This window comes from Hemibagrus wyckioides, linkage group LG23, assembly GCF_019097595.1.
Source record: "Hemibagrus wyckioides isolate EC202008001 linkage group LG23, SWU_Hwy_1.0, whole genome shotgun sequence".
Lineage (NCBI taxonomy): Eukaryota > Metazoa > Chordata > Actinopteri > Siluriformes > Bagridae > Hemibagrus > Hemibagrus wyckioides.
In genome coordinates, this window is record NC_080732.1 from 9,858,618 (window position 1) to 9,882,296 (window position 23,679).

At 39.2% G+C, this 23,679-nt stretch overlaps 1 protein-coding gene across 4 annotated transcripts in view; it reads right to left on the reverse strand.

Annotated features, from left to right (window-relative positions):
* Positions 1 to 17,663: 17,663 nt before the first annotated feature.
* Positions 17,664 to 23,679, reverse strand: part of gli3 (GLI family zinc finger 3) — a 145,276-nt gene continuing 139,260 nt past the window's right edge. For all 4 annotated transcript variants that reach the window (XM_058376353.1, XM_058376352.1, XM_058376354.1 and 1 more), the window contains 3 exons: positions 23,196 to 23,492; positions 21,720 to 22,119; positions 17,664 to 21,437 (listed from right to left, as the gene is read on the reverse strand). In XM_058376353.1, the coding sequence (XP_058232336.1) occupies positions 19,150 to 21,437; positions 21,720 to 22,119; positions 23,196 to 23,492 (2,985 nt within the window). In that variant the 3' untranslated portion in view covers positions 17,664 to 19,149. The remainder of the gene's footprint in view (positions 21,438 to 21,719; positions 22,120 to 23,195; positions 23,493 to 23,679) is intronic.

The following is a 23,679-nucleotide window of genomic DNA, read 5'->3' on the forward strand; positions in this document are numbered from 1 at the left end:
ACACTTATAACTTAAGTGTTATTATCATATCCCATATACTTGAGTACTTGTTTTATGAGGATCATTGTAGTTGCCTGGCATTTACTTAGAATACTAAGAATTTTCACCATTCTTTAAGGGAGGATGCTATCCTTATTTACTTAGTTTTACTCATGGCCTAAGTGGTAATGTGGTAAACTTATTAGTTCTCCTTCACAGTTTAGTTTGGTTTAATTTGGGTGTTTATTTATTAGGTTATAAGTTTATAAGGTTTATAAGTTAGGGTTAATCCAATTTGGTTTTAATCCCTTCTAGTGCTTCAGACCCAGTGAAGTACCTCACTGTCCATATTTTCACCTGTCTATCAAATTCGGTGCTTTTGCCTATTTTTTTCATATGTTTTAGTTATTACCAGCCACTAGGATGGTTCTTCCCCATTTTGATTTGACCTGGCCCACCTCTCCTATAAACACAACCTGGCGAGTGTACCTCTCACACTCAACTTCCATCTCAAAACCTCAGATCCCTTTTTTTTCTTTCCCACGGGAGTCTTACAGCTCACCTCCATCCTTCTACCTAGATTCACTATATTGCCAAAAGTATTCGCTCACCCATCCAAATAATCAGAATCAGGTGTGAATCAGGTGTTCCAATCACTTCCATGGCCACAGGTGTATAAAATCAAGCACCTAGGCATGCAGACTGTTTTTACAAACATTTGTGAAAGAATGGGTCGCTCTCAGGAGCTCAGTGAATTCCAGCGTGGAACTGTGATAGGATGCCACCTGTGCAACAAATCCAGTCGTGAAATTTCCTCGCTCCCAAATATTCCACAGTCAACTGTCAGCTGTATTATAAGAACATGGTAGTGTTTGGGAATGACAGCAACTCAGCCACGAAGTGGTAGGCCACGTAAACTGACGGAGCGGGGTCAGCGGATGCTGAGGCGCATAGTGCGAAGAGGTCGCCAACTTTCTGCAGAGTCAATCGCTACAGACCTCCAAACTTCATGTGGCCTTCAGATTAGCTCAAGAACAGTGCGCAGAGAGCTTCATGGAATGGGTTTCCATGGCCGAGCAGCTGCATCCAAGCCATACATCACCAAGTGCAATGCAAAGCGTCGAATGCAGTGGTGTAAAGCACGCCGCCACTGGATTCTAGAGCAGTGGAGACGCGTTCTCTGGAGTGACGAATCGCGCTTCTCCATCTGGCAATCTGATGGACGGGTCTGGGTTTGGCGGTTGCCAGGAGAACGGTACTTGTCTGACTGCATTGTGTCAAGTGTAAAGTTTGGTGGAGGGGGGATTATGGTGCGGGGTTGTTTTTTAGGAGCTGGGCTTGGCCCCTTAGTTCCAGTGAAAGGAACTCTGAATGCTTCAGCATACCAAGACATTTTGGACAATTCCATGCTCCCAACTTTGTGGGAACAGTTTGGAGCTGGCTCCTTCCTCTTCTAACATGACTGTGCACCAGTGCACAAAGCAAGGTCCATAAAGACATGGATGACAGAGTCTGGTGTGGATGAACTTGACTGGCCTGCACAGAGTCCTGACCTCAACCCGATAGAACACCTTTGGGATGAATTAGAGCGGAGACTGAGTGCCAGGCCTTCTCGTCCAACATCAGTGTGTGACCTCACAAATGCACTTCTGGAAGAATGGTCAAAAATTCCCATGAACACACTCCTAAACCTTGTGGACAGCCTTCCCAGAAGAGTTGAAGCTGTTATAGCTGCAAAGGGTGGACTGACGTCATATTGAACCCTATGGATTAGGAATGGGATGTCACTTAAGTTCATATGCAAGTCAAGGGAGGTGAGCGAATACTTTTGGCAATATAGTGTAAGTTACTTCTACCTACTCAGGGCCTTATTCCCTATGCTTTGTACATGCTGTGATATACCTTGGTATTTGTTTAATATAGTATATTCAGTCATTTTCCCATGCATCGTATCTTAGTGTTGTCCTATTTTAAGGGTTGGTTATGACAATCCTTCTCCTATGCTCAAAGTTTCCGTACATTCTGTGTCCTTTCCCAGCTTGCTTATCCGATTAGCGAGGACATACACATAGATTTGTTGACAGACTTTATACTGTTTCTCTCTAGAGTCATGGACTGCAGGCGAGGCACAGAATGGCTTCACAGGCCGAAGGCCTCTTCGCTTGTCCTTGGATCATTGTCTGCAAGTCATTCACCTGGTGAGACTTCTGGCCGCTGAACTGGCCCGTCTCCTGACTGAGCTCTTGGATAACCTGCCTGCTACTGCTGAAGCCCCCATTCAGCCTGAGCTGGTTCCTAATGGTTTCCCTGAAGCCACTGATCTCCCTGGGCTCTCTGAGCACTCCCCAACTCCTGACTCCTGACTAGGCCGATAATTGCTCATCTCTGTTTTGTTGTTTTATATATATGTTTTTTCCTTTTCTCCTGTAATGAACCTACTGGGTTCCCTACTTAACTATTTTACTTAATAAACTACTCAAACTTTTACCTGATTATGTGTCTCTATTTTCTTTATGTGCTAATTTCATCTACTGCTTGTTATAAAGTTTAGCTGACAACTAATGATTATATAAAATCATTAATACTGAAAGGATTCTAGGAACAGATTAGGATAAGTAAATTGAATAAATATGTAAAGTAAAAATAAGTAAAGATTAAAGCTGAATTAACTTCAGATACTAGATTAAAATCATCTTAGATTTCATTTAGCTTAACTGAATAAATTTAAGGAATAAACATTAACTTAATTTTAATTGTAACTGTTAGCTTTTATTTTAATGATTAAAGTAAATTAGACTTCAGTTAAAGATTAAAGGAAAATAATCAGATTTATAAGTTGGTTAAAGTAATTTAAACTTGCCTTATTGATTAAAGCTGGAAGAAATTAGATTTATGAAAAGTATATTTTTTTCAGAAAAATTTTCAACAGCATCTGGAAGAGCCAGCAATGTTGTTCTGGATCTTGGCCAACCCACTACAGAATCACCTGCTTGAGGTCAGCATCACCAGAGAGCAGCAGCAGTAGGCGTGTCACCCTACTGTGGCCATCCCCACACTTGGCCTGTTGACTTGAAAAGCTTGATGAAGGCCTGCACATTGTCCTGACGACCCATCTTGGTGAGTGGAAGTTGGGGTGTAGTGACTGCCACAGCTTTACAGGAATATAAAAATTTATAATATAAATGAGAAAATTTAAATTGGGGTTGGTAGGGGGAAACTCCCTGGGAAGATAGTAGCAAGTAACCATGAAAGGAACCAGATTCAAAAGTGAACCCATTCTCATCTGGGTGATACCAGATAATGTGATTGTAAAATTATTTCATCTTTATAACTGTAAACTATTCATCTCTGTGCACTATTAAACTGCAAGAATTTGAAAAACATAATATAAGCATCATTACTGGATTATATAGAATTATAGGAGATTCATTATGAAGTATTTTCTGAAGTTATCAAATGTTCAATGATGGAGACATTGACATAAAATGATTGTGGCAAATGAATTCCAAAGCCATCTCCATTGTCGATAAGTGGTACAATCCACAGCAATGGAGTCCACTGGAGGGTTGTGTTCTAAGCCGGAGCAGGAGAGGAGCTACCAGCCACTCTTGACCAATGGGGGCCCACCAGTAGAAGGATTCTGGTGAACACCTACAATGAGGGAAAAAATTATTTGATCCCCTGATGATTTTGTATGTTTGCCCATTGACAAAGAAATGATCAGTCTGTAATTTTAATGGTAGGTGTATTTGAACAGTGAGAGGCAGAATAACAACAGCTCATTCCAGCCTTGTGTAGGTCTACAATCTTGTCCCTGACATCCATGGACAGCTCTTTGGTCTTGGCCATGATGGAGAGTTTGGAATCTGATTGATTGCTTCCTTCTATGGACAGGTGTCTTTCATACAGGTAACGAGCTGAGATTAAGAGCACTCCCCGAGAGTGCTCCTACTGTAATCTCAGCTCATTACCTGTATAAAAGACACCTGGGAGCCAGAAATCTTTCTGATTGATAGGGGATCAAATACTTATTTCACTCATTAAAATGCAAATCAATGTATAACTTTTTTGAAATGTGTTTTTCTGGATTTTTTTGTTGTTATTCTGTCTCTCACTGTTCAGATAAACCTACCATTAAAATTACAGACTGATCATTTCTTTGTCAGTGAGCAAACATACAGAATCAAGAGGGGATCAAATAATTTTTTCCCTAACTGTATCTAGGGGTTCACATCATGCAGGACCTGTTATGGTCCTGTCAAATCAACACCCTGGTGAAGAAGGCCCGGCAGCATCTTTACCACATCAGACACTTAAAGGACTTTAAACTGCCCTCTCAGGTGCTAAGGACTTGCATCCTTATGGGAAGCCTCACAACCTTGTTTGGGAACAGTACCAAAGAGGGCAAATGAGCTCTTCAGTGGGAGAGGGTGTGATGAAGACTATCTACAGCAAGTGTGCTAGACCAAAGAAGATAGTGACCTTAGCCATTCCAACATAAGACTCTTCTTTGTTGTGTTTCAGGTCCTTGAAAGTAAACACAGAGACTGAGGAGCTTTTTCTATGCTACATCACCCACTAACTCAGCCAGACCTTTGTACAATTGCACATTAGTACATTTGCAATACATGCACAACATTCTATATTCATATTCATCATTAAAATCATACACATCACTATAACATTTACCGATCTAATCATTGTAATCACTATTTTTACATACTACCTTTTCTATATATCTATCTATTCTTCTATTGTCATTTTCCATCATAGTTTCTCTATATGTCATATTTGTGATATTTTATTATATCTTATTGGTATTTTATTTTTATTTGTACCTTATTTGTATTCTTTTACATCAGTGTTAATTGGCTCTATTTTTATATATCAAGAGCACTTTTAAAAAGCATTTCAATACATGTCGTACTGTGTATGACTGTCTATGTGACAAATAATATTTGAATTTGTAAATCAAATTTTTATATTGTAATGAGTATATTAATAATATTTAAATATTATAACTAGTTAGACAGGGTGCCAATAATTTTAGAGGCAAGTGGCTAAAAAAGAATGGCACTAATTTTTGCATTGGAGATACACATTGGGTGACAATATTTTTAGAGTTGAGTGAATAAAAAGGCCATTAATTTTGGAGATTAGTAGATAGATCGGTTGCCAATACTTTTAGAGGTAATGGGAAAGTATGGATGCCAGTACTTTTGGAGTTGAGTGGATAGATGGAGTGCCAATAGTTTTGGATCTGAGTGGAGAAAAAAGTGCCATTACTTTTAAATATATGAATTATGAATGTCTGTTACAGTGACCGAATGAGCGTGAGAGAAGAGGAGCATCCCTCAGGCCTGCACACACAGATGTGTATGAGATTTGAACCAGCCTAGGAATCATCAATGTAAGTGAATGGGATTTGTTGGGAAATTTGACCATCTGCTAGGGGAAAACTGCAAGTATCATGGGTTAAAAAAATAAATAAATAAAACTTCATCAGGTTCAGCACCCAGAAGAATTTTGCTAAGTTTTGTGAAATTTTCTTAATAGCTCTATGAGTTATGATACTCAGAAATTTTCAGTGAAAGTCAGTGGGCAATTTAGTCACTTTGTGTATCGGGAAAACTGTAATTCCAATCTCTTAGAAACTCTCTTAGAAAAATCACAATATCTTATAAAAGTCATAGCACATCATTGCCAAAAAAGCGACACAATTTGTCACCTTATTTATGGGTCTACAGTAAATGGTTCACAGGAAAAAAATGTGTACAGAATAATAACAATAACTAGATATGTACATTTTCTGAAGAAAATGTGAGTGATGCTTGCTGTGGCAAATTTCATCCCAAGTGGGCAGACAGATTGGCAATACTTTTGGAAGCAAATGAACAGAATAGGCACCAAAACCTTTGGATGCAAGTAGTAGACTTTTAGACAGGTGCCAATACTTTTAGAGACAATTTAATAAATGGGTTGCCAAAACTTTTGAAGGTGAGTGGACATGTCAAAGTCAAAGTCAAAGAAGCTTTATTATCATTTTAACCACATATATAGCTGATGCAGTACACAGTGAAATGAAACAACATTCCTCCTAGACCAGAGGTGTTACACAGAACAAAAAACAAAGTACAGGTGACACGGACAAACATAGAGCTAAACTATACTTAAGGTGCAATTCTTTAAAAAAAAACTAAACATACAACGTAAGTGCAAAGGACAACAAGACAGTGCAGACAAACAAGACATATAATGCCAACTATGTTCAAAAGGACAGTACAAGTGATGCAAGTGATGTCACCAGAATACACATAATTGAGTTCTCCTCTCTGTGCTGAGTGTTTTGATGTCACTTATGTATTTTGTGGTAATTTTGTGGTTCCAGTTATTTATGGGGTTCACGTGCAAATGATGTCACATTACATCATCAGAATTCACAGTTCTCCTCAATGTGCTGAGTGTTTTGATTTGTCACATGTTTGTGTTGTGATAATTTTGGGAGTCTACAAATTTCGAGGGTTGCCTTGCACATGAATGTTCTCCTCATTGTGCTGAGCATTTTAATTTGTCAGTTGTGTATCTTGCAGTAAATTTGCATGTAGAGTTGTCTGGCATGCATGTAACGTCATGTGTCATCACATGATGTCATCAGATTACACATAACACAGTTCTGCACAAATTGGATATATGCATTTGGCTATGTCAAATATTCAGTAATTTAGTGATTCCACTTAATAATGTATGAATAGATAGATAGATAGATAGATAGATAGATAGATAGATAGATAGATAGATAGATAGATAGATAGATAGATAGATAGATAGATAGATAGATAGTGCCAATACTTGATTGAATAGATAGTGTGGAGGTAAATGGGTGCAAGTGAATACAGATTATGCAGTTCTCCTCTTTGTGTATTCCACTGCCAAAGAAAATGGAAGGGAAAGAATTAAAGAAAAATTCTTAGCTTTGTGCATTTTCATTCACTTTTTTTTTATTTACCAGCAATTGCTCACATGCCCAGGTAGCAACTCTTAGCTTACCAACCATACCTTAACTCATAGTGTGATGAGGGTTGAAGCATAAAATTGGAGAATATAAGATTACATTCATCCATGAATAATTTTCTTATTATTCCTTTTTATTTAGTAAAATTCAAAGAACTCAATACCCTATTGGATAGTCATAAAACTGCATACTACAACACTTTTATGACCCCTTGTTTCAGACTATCAGGGCCATGAAGAAGCCCACTGAACAGTTCATAATGTTGTACCTAAAATTTACAGCTATCTAAGAGATTATAATTTTCATTTCCCTATTTAATGTATATGTTATTGCTATTCTTATCCAAGAACATATCTGTTCTTTCTCAAATACAAACTGCAATGCTCACAGGACAATTTGTCTTAGTAAAAAATCTTAGTAATCAACTTTACTAAAATGATGCCTCTCATCTAGCTTTGCTGAAACATACAGTACTGTGCGTCTACCATGTTAATGAAAACTACAGTATGATGAGGGCCAAATCCTCATCATAGCAGATTTAATTCATGATATTTCTATGTAGGTATGAGCATAACTGCTGTGCTTCGATTTTTTTTCTAGAATCTTGGAGATTAAAGGGTGATTTAATATTGGCCTATAGTGGGACAGCTTTTAAGACGGTATAAGATCAGTCTTTTTAGTCCGGGGTTTGAAATTTTCTAGAAATATTCTGTATTCTTTGTTTTATAGAATTTTCAATTTTATCATTAAAAAATTCCTGAAGTCACTACTACATATTGATGGTATTCATGTATTAGTGATGGCCGTATTCCTAGTGATTTTTGCTACATTATAATATTCAATTCAATTAATTTTATTTGTTTAGCACCTTTTACACAGTCCAGTGACTTCTGTGCCTGTCCCAAGCCCAGATAGGGCATCCAGCGTAAAACATTGCCAAATTTAATCATGCAAATCATCAGTAAATCAATAGTCTCTGGGAGACTATTGGTAAATCTCTCTGCAGTAGCAGATGTAAATGTACACTAAATACAGTGGCGTGGCAAATTGTGCATCTTGTGTCTAAGACGCACTTTAAATGAAACAAGATAATGATCTGAGATAGCTTCCAACTGTGGAAGAGTGACTATGTTTTCTATATTTAGCCGAATGTTAGAATAAGATCCAGAGAGTGCCCTCCATTATGAGTGGGTCCTATTACATTTTGATTAACACCTACTGAATCTAAGATGGATACAGCTGAGAGGGTCTTCTGACTTATCAAAATAAATGTTGAAGTCTCCTACAATTAATGCTTTGTCTAAAGAAACAACAAGGTTTGAAATGAAATCTGTTCTGTAAATAACAATGACTCTGTGAACTTATTTTTGTGGCTACATAAGTTAGGTTAATATCAAACACTTCAAATGTGTTGAATAGATGTCTGGGTTTTTGTGTGGTGCCTAGATTATCATCATGAATAACTGCGACACCTCCTGCCTATTAGATGTGTTTGATGTATATAGCTATAACCAGGCAGACAAGCTTCATTTGATGCTACATAATCATTTTGTTTAATTCATGTTTCTGGTAAACATAGAACACTAAACACCTGATCAGTAATCAGTTAATTAATAATAAGTGCTTTAGATGTGATTTATATTTAACAGTTCTAGCTTCAGATCAAAGGTGCTGGCTGTGCATTCACTATAAACTAGTTTTACTATAAATATAGTTTTTTTTGATTGTTTATACATTTTTATTTAGCTCAGGGAACAGACACAGTCTAAAGGTTATGAACCCTGGGTGGAAAATCTTTGCAGATAGCAGTCGGATTAGCCTGCTAGTCTGCTCACTGGCCCTGGCTCTGGATTGTGATGGATTAACTAGACCTGTTCTAAGACTATGTGCTATGCTGCAAGAAATGAGAGCAGCACATTCCCGGAGTGGGATGGAGACCGTCCTGTCCTAACAGGCCAGCCTTGCCCTTAAACAAGCTCCAATTATCTATGAATCTATGAAGAATAGTTTGCTTTCTGAGCATCAGCTGGACAACCAGCAGTTCAGCATCCATAACCTGCTGTATCACCATGTCGCCCTGGGATGGGGCCAGAGCATACTACAGCATCGGACATCGCCTTCACTAATTTACACACCTCTACAATATTACTCTTAGTAACCTCTGACTAATGAAGGCATATATCTCCTACATGGAAAACTATCTTCGAGAACCTATGCTTGCCTAGGACCCTAAGATTACCTGTTTCGTCCAGTGCCCTGGCTCCCGGAATACACCAAACCTGTGCTGCTGGAGGCCTTAAAGGCCTAGCTAATTTCACATGCTTTAAGTCTCCTATAACCAGAGCTCTTTCAGGTTTCTCAGTGGGTGCTTCCCTGAGGAGAGCAAACCTGTTGGAAATGTGAAGCGGGGAGGAGTGGTGCTCCTGTGGGCAAACTCTAATGCCAAAGTTTAGGGGTTAATAACTCCTCCTTAGGTATCCAGACTTTCCCTACAGGCACTACACTACACTCGCTATCGCTAACCATCTCTAGTAACAACTCCATAGCTAATATCTTCTCTGTCAGAGAGCTAACTAGCATACACTTATCACAAGTGAAAAATAATGCTAATGAGGGAGGAAGAATTATTAAACATCCTGTAGCTCACACACTGTACATGCTGAATGTTTGCATTTACGTACATTTAAGTGAATATAAGTGGGATATTGAAGTGATACGAAGTGGGTTTCCTGCGATTGCTCTTTGAAGACTGAAAAACAGAAAGCTTCTCCTGAAAAAAAGGAAAATAAACTGCAATAGGCAAGTAAAAATTTGAGTATGAAGGGTTACGGCATAAAATATTGAGGCATAAGAAAATATTAGATGGTATAAACTAAAATTAAAATGCAGACACAGACAAGAAACTCATGGTAAGCACTCCAAACACAGGAAGTGATGTCAAAAAACCCCTAGAAACTAAAGTAGAAGTCAAAGAATGAAGAAATAGCAACAAAAAACCCTTATTATTTTTCTTTATTACATATCTTTACAATTCGTTATTTGTTCTTCATTTTTTTCCAGATATTTATTTGTTTTAGTAGTATAGTAACCTGTTTTTAGTGAGTGATCTGTATTTGTAGTGTTCATGTGTGTCAAATATGACTAAACACCAAGTCCTAGAAGTCCTAGAAAGGTTCTCATCAACATAAAGGTAAAAACTATCAATAAACAATATATTGTACATACATTATACATCATTTTAAACATTACATGTTGCTGTTTTGCAATGTAGGTAGCAGTTACAATGATTGCTAATATTGATATTATTTTGTACACAATTGTAAATAAAACCCTTTTTAACTAACTTAACAAACATAATTTTTAATGGCATCATTACATATGTATGATTTTTTTTTTATTTTTTACATGTCTGCCTTATTTGCTGCCAAACCAGGAAATGAGAAGTAACTGAAACCGGAAGTGGTGTTATCATGTGTTGCTACCACACAAATTGGATTAATTTTTAAAAACAAACATGTTAAACTTAAAATCAGTTATCTAGTACTATTTTCTTATTTTTAAACTAAAAATAAGCACCAACAAATTATTTTAAGAAAAAAGGAAAAAAAAGAACTTAAATGCTTAAGGGGCAACACTCTCCTTTCCTGACCATGTGAGGTCACAAAGAACTTGGAAGCATACAGAATATTAGTCTCTAGACCAGTCTTTAGAAGAAGGGTAGAAGCAGAACAATTCTGCAGTTAGCCTAAGAAAGGTTTGTATGTTGTCTACTGCCTATATTGGTCTACTGTCTACAGTGGTCTTCACCTTGACCTTCTAACATGTCCATCCTTTCCAGGGAATGTGGCAGTGATCCTGGCCATATGTCACCAACTTGAAGATTCATTGATGTCAATACACACAGCTCATCAACACATACAGTTGAACCAGATGGCCCAACACTTGCTCCTGCCTGTCCCACTCTGGTGCGGTCTTGTTGTGACAGACCAGGGCTCGAATGCATTGAGTCCCACACATGTAAAGGGAGGGCAGGTTATGAGGAGTTGAGGTGGCAGGTCTGCCATATGTTGTTCTACCAGCTTTCCATGCAACTTGCAGCAAGTAATGAATTTGTGACTGAATACTGAATTGAGTACTGAATTGATTGACATCTTGCATTTATTGTTTTAGTTTTAGTTATTTGAGTGTTTGTAGGATCTTGCTGTGTGGACAAGGAATACAACCCTTCTTACCAGGGAGTTTTTGGGGGAAAAATGATGTAGGTGAAGATTTTAACACATGCTCCTTTTCCTCCATGCATACATAATGTTTGGGCTTTGAGGACAAGTGGATGCATCAATCTCTCTTGTGGATGTATGTATAGAATCATTTGGATTCGTTACAAATATTGCCAAGCACTGCCTTGCTGTCTGTGGAAAATTGATGGCATCCAACTTTAGGTCTAGCTCATTCTGGATGAAATCTGCCAACGCTACTGTCAAGATGACAGTGCTCAAGCCTTGGGATAGTAGGCCTGCACTGGGGTGTTAGCTTTGCCTTGCCCATAACAAATCCTCCTTCAATTTGCACATCTACCTGAGGAACTTTGAGTAATGCAACAGCACTGATAGCCTTGGCTGATGCATCCTTCAACACACAGAATTCCATGTGCACTGCTTGAGTGAGTAAAGTTCTTGTGTACATTGCAACCAACGGCGACTCTATTGACTTGGAGGAGTACACGGCATCAGTGACCGGCTACATCGGGAAATGCATCGATGACGTGACCTGATGGTCTCCAAGACCATCACAACACGCTCCAACCAGAAGCCGTGGATGACTGCAAAAGTGCGTGCTCTCCTGAAGTCGAGAGACTCTGCCACGGCCACTTCCAGAACAGCAGAGACTCCCGGCGCATTTGGCAGGGCATTCAGGCGATCACCAACTACAGGACAACTTCACCTGCCTGTGACAGTGACGCCTCCCTTCCAGATGCGCTGAATGACTTCTACGCTCGGTTTGAGGCACAGAACAACACAACAGCGAGGAAGACCATCCCTCCTCCTAATGACCCAGTGCTCTGTCTCACCACGGCTGACGTGAGGAGAACTCTATGCAGAGTTAACCCACGGAAGTCTGCTGGACCAGACAGCATTCCTGGCAGAGTTCTCAGGGAGTGTGCAGAGCAGTTAGCAGATGTCTTCACTGACATCTTCAACATCTCGCTGAGCAGCTCCATCATCCCTACGTGCCTCAAGACAACGACCATCATCCCTGTGCCAAAGAAGTCTACGGTTTCCTGCCTCAATGACTACCGTCCCGTCGCACTCACACCAATCGTGATGAAATGCTTCGAGAGGCTCGTCATGAGGCACCTCAAGTCACAGCTACCACCCTCGCTGGACCCCTTGCAGTTTGCGTATCGTCCTAACCATTCCATGGACGACACCATCACCACAACCCTCCATCTGGCCCTAACACACCTGGACTGTAAGGACTCCTACGTTCGAATGCTGTTCATAGATTTCAGTTCAGCATTCAACACAATCATCCCTCAGCAGCTGATTGAGAAGCTGAGTCTCCTGGGCCTGAACACCTCTCTCTGCAACTGGATCCTGGATTTCCTGACTGGGAGACCTCAGTCAGTCCGGATCAGGAACAGTATCTCCAGCACCACCACACTGAGCACTAGAGCTCCTCAGGGCTGTGTGCTCAGTCCATTGCTGTTCACTCTGCTGACTCATGACTGTGCAGCAATGCACAGCTCCAACCACATCGTCAAGTTTGCTGATGACACGACCGTGGTGGGTCTCATCAGCAAGAACGACGAGTCAGCATACAGAGAGGAGGTGCAACATCTAACAGCCTGGTGCAGAGCCAACAACCTCTCCCTGGTCGACAAGACCAAAGAGATGGTTGTTGACTTCAGGAGAGCACAGAGTGACCATCCTCCGCTGTCCATCGACGGATCCTCGGTGGAGATCGTCAAGAGCACCAAATTCCTTGGTGTCCATCTGGCAGAGAACTTCACCTGGTCACTCAACACCAGCTCCATCACCAAGAAAGCCCAGCAGTGCCTCTACTTCCTGAGGAGGCTGAGCAAAGCCCATCTCCCTTCCCCCATCCTGACTGTGTTCTACAGAGGGACCATCGAGAGCATCCTGAGCAGCTGCATCACAGCCTGGTTTGGGAACTGCACCGTCTCGGATCGCAAAACCCTTCAGCGGATAGTGAGGACAGCTGAGAAAATCATTGGAGTCTCTCTCCCCTCTATCACGGACATTTACACCGCACGCTGCATCCGCAAAGCTAACAGCATTGTGGCTGACCCCACACACCCCTCACATACACTCTTCACTCTTCACACACACACACACACACACACACACACACACACACTCAGGACTGAACTGTATATCAACTCTCTGTCTCTCTCACACACAGATACACACACACTCTCTCTTGACTGTGTGGACACGCACACACATAATTTATATTGTTCATTACTTATTGCACTACCTCAACCTGTCATCTGTGCCTGTTCATTACTTATTGCACTACCTCAACCTGTCATCCGCTGCTATAGATATATTTATGTTTACTTCTATTTGCACTACCTCAACCACTGCTGTGTATTTTTGCACAATATTTTTGCACAATACTTTACATCATTTCACTTTATCTTATTTTATTTCACTTACATTCCATTACACATGTTCTTTTCTTTCTTTTCGGCGCTAAGTGTCCTGTGTTCTTTTGTGTTGTCTTTCTTGTATTTATTGTCTTTTGCACTGTCTTGTCTATGCTCTGTTTGCACCTAGCTGCACACTGTGCACTTTACGTGGCTAAGACAAACTTCTGTCCTAGCTCTGTGGTGTTGTTTTTGTGTTGAACTTGTTGTTGTATGTTTATGTAGCACCAGGTCCTGGAGAAACGTTGTTTCATTTCACTATGTACTGCGTCAGCTATATGTGGTTGCAATGACAATAAAGCTTCTTGAATCAAAAGGACAATAAAAAAAAAGCTACTTCTTGAACCTTCTTTGATGGCTCTTCACAGCTCATCGGTGGCCACTGCAGAATTTTGTGGTTGGTACCAGCATTCAACACCTTCTCTCAGTGGCAGTACTACCTCAGCCATTGGCAAAGATTTTCTCCATGAATGTCACGTACTGTTCCTTTTCAGGATTCAATGGAGTGAGGTGAACTGTTTGACTACCTGCTCTTTATTGTTTGGTAATACCTGGCATGGTTCTCTAAACTAGTGGCATGACCCAACTATTAGTGTCATCTCATTAGTGTCATCTCTCGAAAATGAGTTCCAGTTCGATGGAGCAGCAGAACTTGTGCTTCATACATGTCAAATAGTGACCACTGCCCATAACATTGTCTTAAATGTGTTTACCAATGGCTTATGTACATTGCCCAAGCACACCTGTCTGATTAATACCCAGCCCAGGTCTAGACATTGGGCAAAGAGGGAGTTGGGCAAAGTGGTCTGTTGTTCAGTTGCTTAACTTTGTGTACCCTAAGAACATCTCTTCCAAGTAGCAGGAGTATTTCTGCTTGTGGGTCCAGAAGTTCTGAGATGTTTTTGGCAAGATGAGGCTGGTGCAGAACTGGGTTTGGAGTCTCAATCTCAGACCTATTGCTCAGGATCTCATGGCATTCAATGAGTGGTGGGAGAGAGATGATAACCTGTCTTCCTGCCAGAAGTTTTGACGATGCCTATGCAAGTTCTAAGGTTGTAAGTCAATGGTTTGTTCTCCACATTGAACAGCATGGAGAACTCTGGTCTGACTAATGAGCAGTCTAGTCATCCAGAATTACATAGGTTTTGATGGCCATGTCCTTAGAACCCTCAAGGTTTATCCTTGCAAGGCAGATATTTAAGCATGAGCAGTTCCACTGACCATTAGTTATAGAAACATTGGTTTTGTTCACTGAGATGGATGGCTGGTTTTGTAAGTGTTGTGGTGCAGACTTCATGCATAAAACTAGGGTTGTTATGCCTCTTTGCCACATGTCACACAAAACTTACTAAAATACTCAAACGGAAGGAAGCGACCATGGTTAATGTATCCTGTTACAGAATACACCCACTTTCCTGAAGCCAAAATGGAAGCTTCTGTATGATCAGTAGAATTCCACGTAAAGTTTCCAGATATGATAGGCCAGTGAGGTAACCATATTCTTTGGCACCTTAATCCTTTGTGAGCAAATTCCCCAGTTCACATAATTTAGAATAGTCCTTGTCCATACATGCACTAAGCATATGCTTTTCACTTGTTCACCAGATTCCTTTCCCAGTCTTGTGATCCAGTTCTTCAGTTGCTATAAGTCAAACTTTGCTAATTGCGTTGGTAAGTGAGGAATACCATGCACAATAATTCTCAGACTTATCATCAAATTGGTACAGTCCTGAAATGACTAGGTCATATTGTGCCAGAGTTGGTGTAGGTCTGATACCTGTAGTTATATACTGGGGAGCATATGACTGGTCATGTATGTTTATGGTGGGATTTGTTCCTCTGACTTCAGACTTCATGTCAACTTTAGTTGAATCAGGCAAATTTGGTGCAAGCAAGTGCATACTGTCAGGTTTTCAAGCTTTGGCTTATTATTAAACAACTGTAATTGTAATATATCCCTCACAGGTGGATGCCATATTACAAAGCTGTCATGTGATTCGGCATGGTGGGGGGAAGCGATAGATTAGAGTTGGGAGTGAGAAAAATTCTGGAGGTCAATTTGAAAGGTCACTTGAACATATTCACTAGTGCACTTAACTTTGACTTTCCTTCTTCATCTACAACATGCTTTGCATCAACATCCTCCAGCACTTGTGCCTCCACCATTGCTACATCAGCTTCATGCTGCCATGCCAGCACCAACTCTGTGTCCATTCTTACTGTTTCAAACTGATTTGAAGCCTCTCTTGTAATTCTTTCTGCCTCTCTGGCAGCTTTTTCCATTTTCAGTTTAGCCTCTTAGTTAGCATATGATTTTTTCACCTTGGCAGATTCTGCTTTAGCCCTGGGATGTGCCATACTCTCCGATAATGGTGTCAATTTGATGATCCTAGCACTGGATGCAGACAACTTGATGCTTGTAGCCATCTTGACCTCTTGGAAACATGTTGCGTTGACTCTGTAGTGCTCTCGTGCAGTTTGTCGAAACTCTGACTAAACACTAAGTTACAACATAGCCAATGAAGAAGGCCATTTACGGTCACTCTTTCTCATTAACATACAGGTAAAAACTGTAGATAAACAATACAAAAATATTCATTGTCTGTCTTCTTATATATTACATTTACATAGTTTTTAACGTTACATTTTTACAGTGTAGGTAGCAGTTACTAATGTTACAGTGTAGGTAGCAGTTACTAATGGCTGCTAATGTTTCTATTATTTTGTACACATTTGTAAATAAATCACTTTTTAACTTAACAAACATCATTTTGAACTTTACCATGCTTAACACAAAAAGAACATACGGTATTGCCTCTATGATGCTTCACACTGGATCACTTCACAAGTGGGTTAATTTCAGAGCATGCACTACATGCCTGCCTCATTTGCAGGAAACCAGAAGTAACTGAAGCTGGAAGTGACACAGTCACATGTCATAGTCACACAAATTAGATTCATTTTACAGACAAGCATGGTAAACATAAAATCACTTTTTCTTCTTAATTTTAAACTGGATATAAGAACCAACAAATTAGAAAAATTGGGGAAACATAGAACATTTACTTATACCAACAAAGTATCTGTTATAATAAATTGAATTTAACATAACCAGCAGGTGGATGTGTAAAATTACATCATTAGTCATCCTCCTCCACCTGCAGTTGCATGTTAATCACAGCTCATAAAAAAGTCAGAATGTTCATATATGCCATGCACATTTTTTATTAAAGTTTTATAAACATTTGTTGTGGTTTGTTACAAAAAATTATTTAGATTTTGATTCCCATCTGGTGGTCCTATGCACCATCATGCCATACACCCTAGTTTCCCTTTGCTTAGGTTTAAAGATAGGGTAAGGAATTCCTGCTTGGTATGTATGCTCATCTTGCAAACAATGCCATCTAAACATATAGTATACAAATGAATAATGTATTCACAAGTATAAAATGGTGAGAAATGTGCTAAAATGTGTTTGATGTTACACCTAACACATTGGCTATGCCAGAAACGTTTGTGGTGTCAAGTTGTGTGTGAAACTGTGGGTCTCTTGGTGAATTCTACACATACCCTACACATAATAATACCTTATAAAAGACTGGCAGTGTTCCTTTTAATATCGGTAGGCACTAATCAGGCATAGACCTCCTAGGCCAACTGCCCCCCCCATATTCCTTTCCTCAGGATATATAACTTTGAAAACACAACACAACAACAACTTTCACAACATCAACAATAACAACATCAACAACATGAAACAGTACTCATTTCCTACAGCATTACATATAAAACTGTTTATATGCAGGTACACATAAATGGAGGTTTTTAATACTGCTAAGAAATTTTGCAAATTATGTCCACATTGTGAATAAACAACTTGCATTTTAAAAGAAAATACAAAATGACTGAGATATTTAGTAAAACATAAAATGAGTTAATAATAATAATAATAATAATAATAATAATAATAATAATAATAATAATATTTTATTGGAACATTTAGTCTGACATATTAAAATGCACCATGTTAAGAAAAAATTATAACCTCTTTTTCTTTTTATAATACACACAGCATGTAAGCACCAGTAATTAGGCCACAGTATGCAAGGTGTAAAAAATATGGAAATTTTATATACATGTATCAATCATGGTAAATTAAGCAGTATAATTTAAAATGTGAGGCTCTGATCAGCACTTGTGTAATAAAATAGCCCCTCATATGTGTAGCCATGTCTGAAAAATATGTCAAGCACAATACAAGACCAGGAAAATGATTTCAATACTTCCATTGCAAGACATACAACATAATTAAAATGTTAACATAGGAAATTTCAACACTAAGTCCTCTTAAATGGAACACTTCTCTTGTCTCTACCTGATGAAAATAGCAAGGATATCTTTAGTAAATGCGAGACTTTATACTTGCAAAAAAAGTCATTGTTTAGATTTGAAAGAAATAACATGCATGTCAGTGAAAGTTTTAGATCAATATCCAAAACAACAGTAATACACAGAATATTGAATGACAAATTTATAAATGTAAAATTAATATCCAGAATTTAGATATTTCTGTAAAGCTGCTTTGTGAAAGAGCTAATGCTTTAAACACTGTACAAATGAAATTGAATTGAATTGAAGACTGTAGAGGGGGGAATGATGCTGTTGTCACCAAATCACCTTAAATTTTCTATATTCAAATACTCCACAAACAGAATGCCTATATATATATATATATATATATATATATATATATATATATATATATATATATATATATATATATATATACATACACACACACTACCAGTCAAAAGTTTGGACACGCCTTTTAATTCAGTGTTTTTTGTCTAGAACAATACTGGAGATTTCAAAACTATGAAATAACACATGGACTTAAGTAATCCATATGTAATGACAAAAAACAACAGTCAGTTGTTATTTTAAGACACGAAGGTCAGGTGTTCTGGAATAGTTCTTGCAAGAACAGTATTGTCAAGTGCAAAACCCATCAAGCACCATGATGAAACTGGCTCACATGAAGACCATCCCAGTAAAGCAAAACCAAAACTTACCTCTGCTGCAGAGGAGAAGTTCATTTAGAGTTACCAGCCTCAGAAATCACCAATTAACAGCACCTCAGATTAGAGCCGTTATGAAGGCTTTACAGAGCATAAGTAGCAGACATCTCAATATCAACTGTTCAAAGGACATTATTGAGAACTTTTGACTGGTAGTGTGTGTATATATATATAATATAATATATAATATAATATAATATAATATATATATATATATATATGTTTGTGTGTGTGTGTGTGTGTAAGGTGAGTAAGGCGAGTGGACTAATGCATATACAAATAGCAGATATACTATAGTTAACTCCCCCTACACTGACAAATGTAAATCAAAGATTTCTGCTCCTCATCCAGATTTTTAAATTACTTCAGTATATTATTGTTTTCCCTATTCTATTGGAGGATTATAAAACCTACTGCATAATTGCAAGAAACTTGTTCTCTTCTGCAAGGGTAGTCAGATGGGAGCTCATGTCTCCAATGGCCATGTTGGTTGTACCAGGAGGCAAACTATGAGGTACAGCTGAGAGGTGTGGAGTTGTAAGCCAAGAAAAAGTCTGTGATAAACTATGAAGAACACTACGACTGATTACATCAGAAACAGAACTGCCTTGGTCAAAATTATCATCCATGGAGGAAAAATGTAGGTCAACATTATCCTGAACACTGCGATCTGGGTTGCTTTCTATTGTGCTGGTCACCTGATCAGCCCCAGGGGACAGAAGATCATCCAAGGGTCTACATGATACCCCAGTCTCGATTTTAAATGACTCCATTTGGCAGTGCTGAGCTCTGAAGGTTGAAGACTTTGCTGAGTCAAAGCACTGCTCGTACACTTCCTGTTGCTGCATGGAAGAGCATAAGTTGGATTGAAGCAGGTCTTCTATTTCTAGTTTTAGTCCTGACACGTGGTTGGCAAATGAACAGTTAGTGATATTAACTTTTTTAAATCTTTGGCAGGCCTGTGTATTGTGACTACTGGTGATCTGTTGGTTGGAATATTGCTGTGTTTGAGAGGGGTATTGATCCACAGACTGGCTAGACATTGCACACTGGGGTTGTAGAGGGACCACAAAGGCATGAGATAAACTGGACTTTATTGTTCCTTGCTGGAGTGAGTTTCCACTTGTTTGATATGGAATTTCAGGGTTCTGTTGAAGCTGTTGAGTTTCTGACTGACTAGCTTGATGAGGGCTACTTGGCTGGATAGGGTCCAGGGCATTTTGACAGTTTTGCTGACCAAAGTTAAATGTGTTTGAGTTGTTATTTTTGCCATTGCAGTTCCATTGCGTAGTATCCACTGATACACCCTGGCTCATTTTGCAAGATATTGTTTGGCTTGAATTTGATTCTTGCCTATGTTGATTTGGGTAACTGTGCCCATTGTTCACTTCTTTTTTTTGGTTAACATTACTCCTCTGATTAAGGTGTTTCTTGTCTGTAAAGTATGAAGGGAGCTGCTGTTGTATCATATTTTCAAAGTGACTAAGTGGAAGGCCTTCTGCATTCATTTGTTTTGCCCACCACTGACACCTCCACGGTTCCTGAGGGGGTAAAAAATTAGGACTTCCTGAGCTTACCTCATTCCACTGGATTGGCAGTCTCTCTTTCTTTGGACTTTGTGCTTCTTGTGCCCCATGTTGCTTTAAATGTTTCTGGATGTTCTGCACCTCCTTGCTAAAATAACTTCTGTGAAATTGGGAATTTATACAATTTTGCTGACTGCTGGGAGCTCCATTATCCTCGGAAAGAATGTCACCGTCCCTAAATAAAAGAGCCTCATCATGTTTCATGGTTAAAGCTGATTGTGCTGATTGTTCCACAATGCTAAGAGGGAAAGGGGAGAGCTGACCACTCTGTATATTGTCCTCTAAGTTGGTGTAGTTTTGGTGGGTTGTACTTTTACCAACCCCTCCTGGAATATCATTTCCAACCAGAGGGGGTAATTGACCCATGTTATTCTGGCTACCAAAACGCTGTATCTGAGGACTTCCATATATATTTTGTTCTCTCGGCCTTAGAGGGTCACTTGTTCTTCTGTTACTTTTGCTTGGGTTTTCCCATGGATACAGTCCTCTCTGACTAATGTGACTGCTTTGTCCATGAGAACTTACATCACTACTGCAACGTGGTCTGAACAGTGATGGCAATATGAGCTGGTTTGTGCCTTTTACATCCCTGGCCTTAGTTGTTTGAATTTTATAGCTCAATTGTTTCATGTTAGACAAAGGTGTTGGAGAAGGTCCACCAATTGCAGCTGCATATGTGGCTTTGAGATGATAGTGCTGTGCTGGTGTTATGTTCAACATACCTCTTGATCCCATCCCACCTCCTCCCACACCTCCACTTTCATCTCCCCAGTTTCCTCCAATGACTACCCCACAAGAACCACCTCCACCACATTGGCTAGCCTCACTGGAGCGACGTGAGGCATCAGTGGAGATGGGGTCATAGGAGTCAGTAGCACTGAAATTGTGCAGCTGTCTCTGCTGGCTGTGCTCAGACTGTGAGGCTTGGCTGGAGCGGCGGCTTGAGGAGCAGGGAGAGATACTTAGGTAGGCTGAGCTGGTGGCACTGCCACTGCTGTTACAGCGATCACGTAGGAGGCTCAGCATTGTCAGCTCTGTGCTGGATGGCTCGGGATCTAATGGAGGCTGAGGCACTGGTGTATCCCCACAAGTACTTTTAAGTGTATATAAGCCTAGAGTTCACAGAGAAACATAGCTAAGTAAAGAAAAGTAGCTATTGTCAGCATTACTCACTACTACACTTACCAAAGATCTTGGCTGTGTCTTATTTACAAATATACCATAAAAACAAAGTGTACTGTAAAGAGTTCACAGGAGAGAGTTTACAGACTAGACTATTTTTCTTTCTCCCTCATTCCATGATTATTTTAATCTGACATGACTTGAATAAAGAACTGAAGATATTAGTCTATATTGGAAAAAATATATTCACTGTGAACTGAGAAAAGTCTTACCTTTTCCTGTGAGGGAGGGAGGACTGTGGACTTTAGAGGGTGCTGTGAGTGACAGATGTCCCAGCCTTGATGTCCCTCCATTCACCTGCCTTAGCCTATCCATCTTAACCTGTTCCATCCAGCGCAAGGGCTGCCCTAGACTTCTGCGGGGCTGTATGGCTAGAGTAGCTGCTGTGGCTGTAGCAGTGGATACAGTAGAGACCATGATGGGGGAATCCTCCTCTTCTCCCTCATTGTCCTTCTCTTCATCCACCTGTTCAAACTCCTGGTCCTCTACCACCTTCTCCCCCATAAGGCCAATAGCACTCACAGTAGGTTGGACTCCATGGCTGAAATGGGAGTTGGTGGGGGACTGGTCACTGCTGCATGGAGACTGACCGCCAGGGCTTGGCTGAGACGTCTGAAAGACAAGAGATACATGAATACATTTAATTTGGCAAGCACATGCAACAGATAAACCATGTTAAAATATGAGATCTTCTAATGAAATATGAAGCAATCCATGAAAACTGGATTAAAATACAATGATGAAAGGCATTTGACATGGCACATGGAATGGATAAAAACACTAACCTTTTTTTCATTTGGTTAGGTCTGACATACACATCAGTCATGGTTTTTATGTTTTGTTAAATTCAGTTCACTCTGAGCTAGTTGCTTTAGATTACTGGCATTTGCCATGGTTTTACTAGTAGCATCAAGAGTGTCATATTATTTCTTCAATATTTAGTAATAATATTTGCAGAATCTATTGAATGTATATAAAACTTTTTGATCATACATTAGATTATAAAATAAAATAATAAAAAAAAGAAATATATAATAAAATAAATTGCAGTGCAATTTCCACTGACTGGCCCAAAAGCAGTGAAATAGAATAAATACAAGGGAAAAAGAAACATAAAAAAACAAATCCTGTTAGCAGTCAACAAACTGCTTTACCTCTGACTTACAGAAAGTAACATGAATGGTATACATTTAGTAAGAGTAATTAATTCTGGTGACTTGTCTTCTAAAGGTTTTAATGCTGAACTGTACAATGACACCACACAGAGATGGGTAAAACATTTTTTGTTAAACCTGATGACCTCTAAATTGTGAGGACAATATGATTTATGTCAGGAATAATAGAGCTCTAATTCACAAAGATATTAATGTTGATCATTCACCAAATCTCACCTGATCACCCACTGTCCTTAGAAAGAGGGCAAGAAAAGCATGAAGCATTGGGTGAAAAAGATATTCAGTTATTATACATGCCATGCAGAGCAAAGTTGGAATAGATGTAAATAAGTGAAGAGTTATGAGAGTAAGCAGAGAAGTATGAAAAAGTAATATGTCAAACACAATATCATATCTGAATTAAAAAAACTTATTAATGCCAGGTTACTTTATTTTATTTCAGAAATAAGACTATATTATTGTAGTTCACAATATAAACCTTATGAAGTGACCTGAATGTGAAAAGGTGCTCACCATGGGCTTCTCTGTCTTGATTGACTTGACTGGCAGACAGTCATTTTGTTTTGAGGTAGCATTGCTATACTCCTTTTGGTCAGGAAAAGCTTCTAAGGAGTGCTGCAATTTTGACAACCGGCCTTGTCCATTGGCTCCAGGTTCACGGGGATGAGCCGGGGGGCGAGGATAAACATCTCCACGTTGTTTCTTAGTGACATGGGCTTCAGGACCATGAACAGTTTTTACATGTTTGCGCAGAGAGCTGGGGTCAGTGTAGCGTTTGGTGCAGCCAGGTATCTTGCATACATAGGGTTTCTGAGAAACATGGAAGCAAACTTTCTTGATGAATTGAAATTGCAGGAAAAAAAAAGACCAATCAAGAGCTCCTATATTTTGCAGATACAGGTTTTAGGACACATTTAACATTTACTAGGACACCTAACTATGCAACTTGTATGTTTTGTAATGTTATGAATTAGTAAACTGGGGTTTAAAATATAAA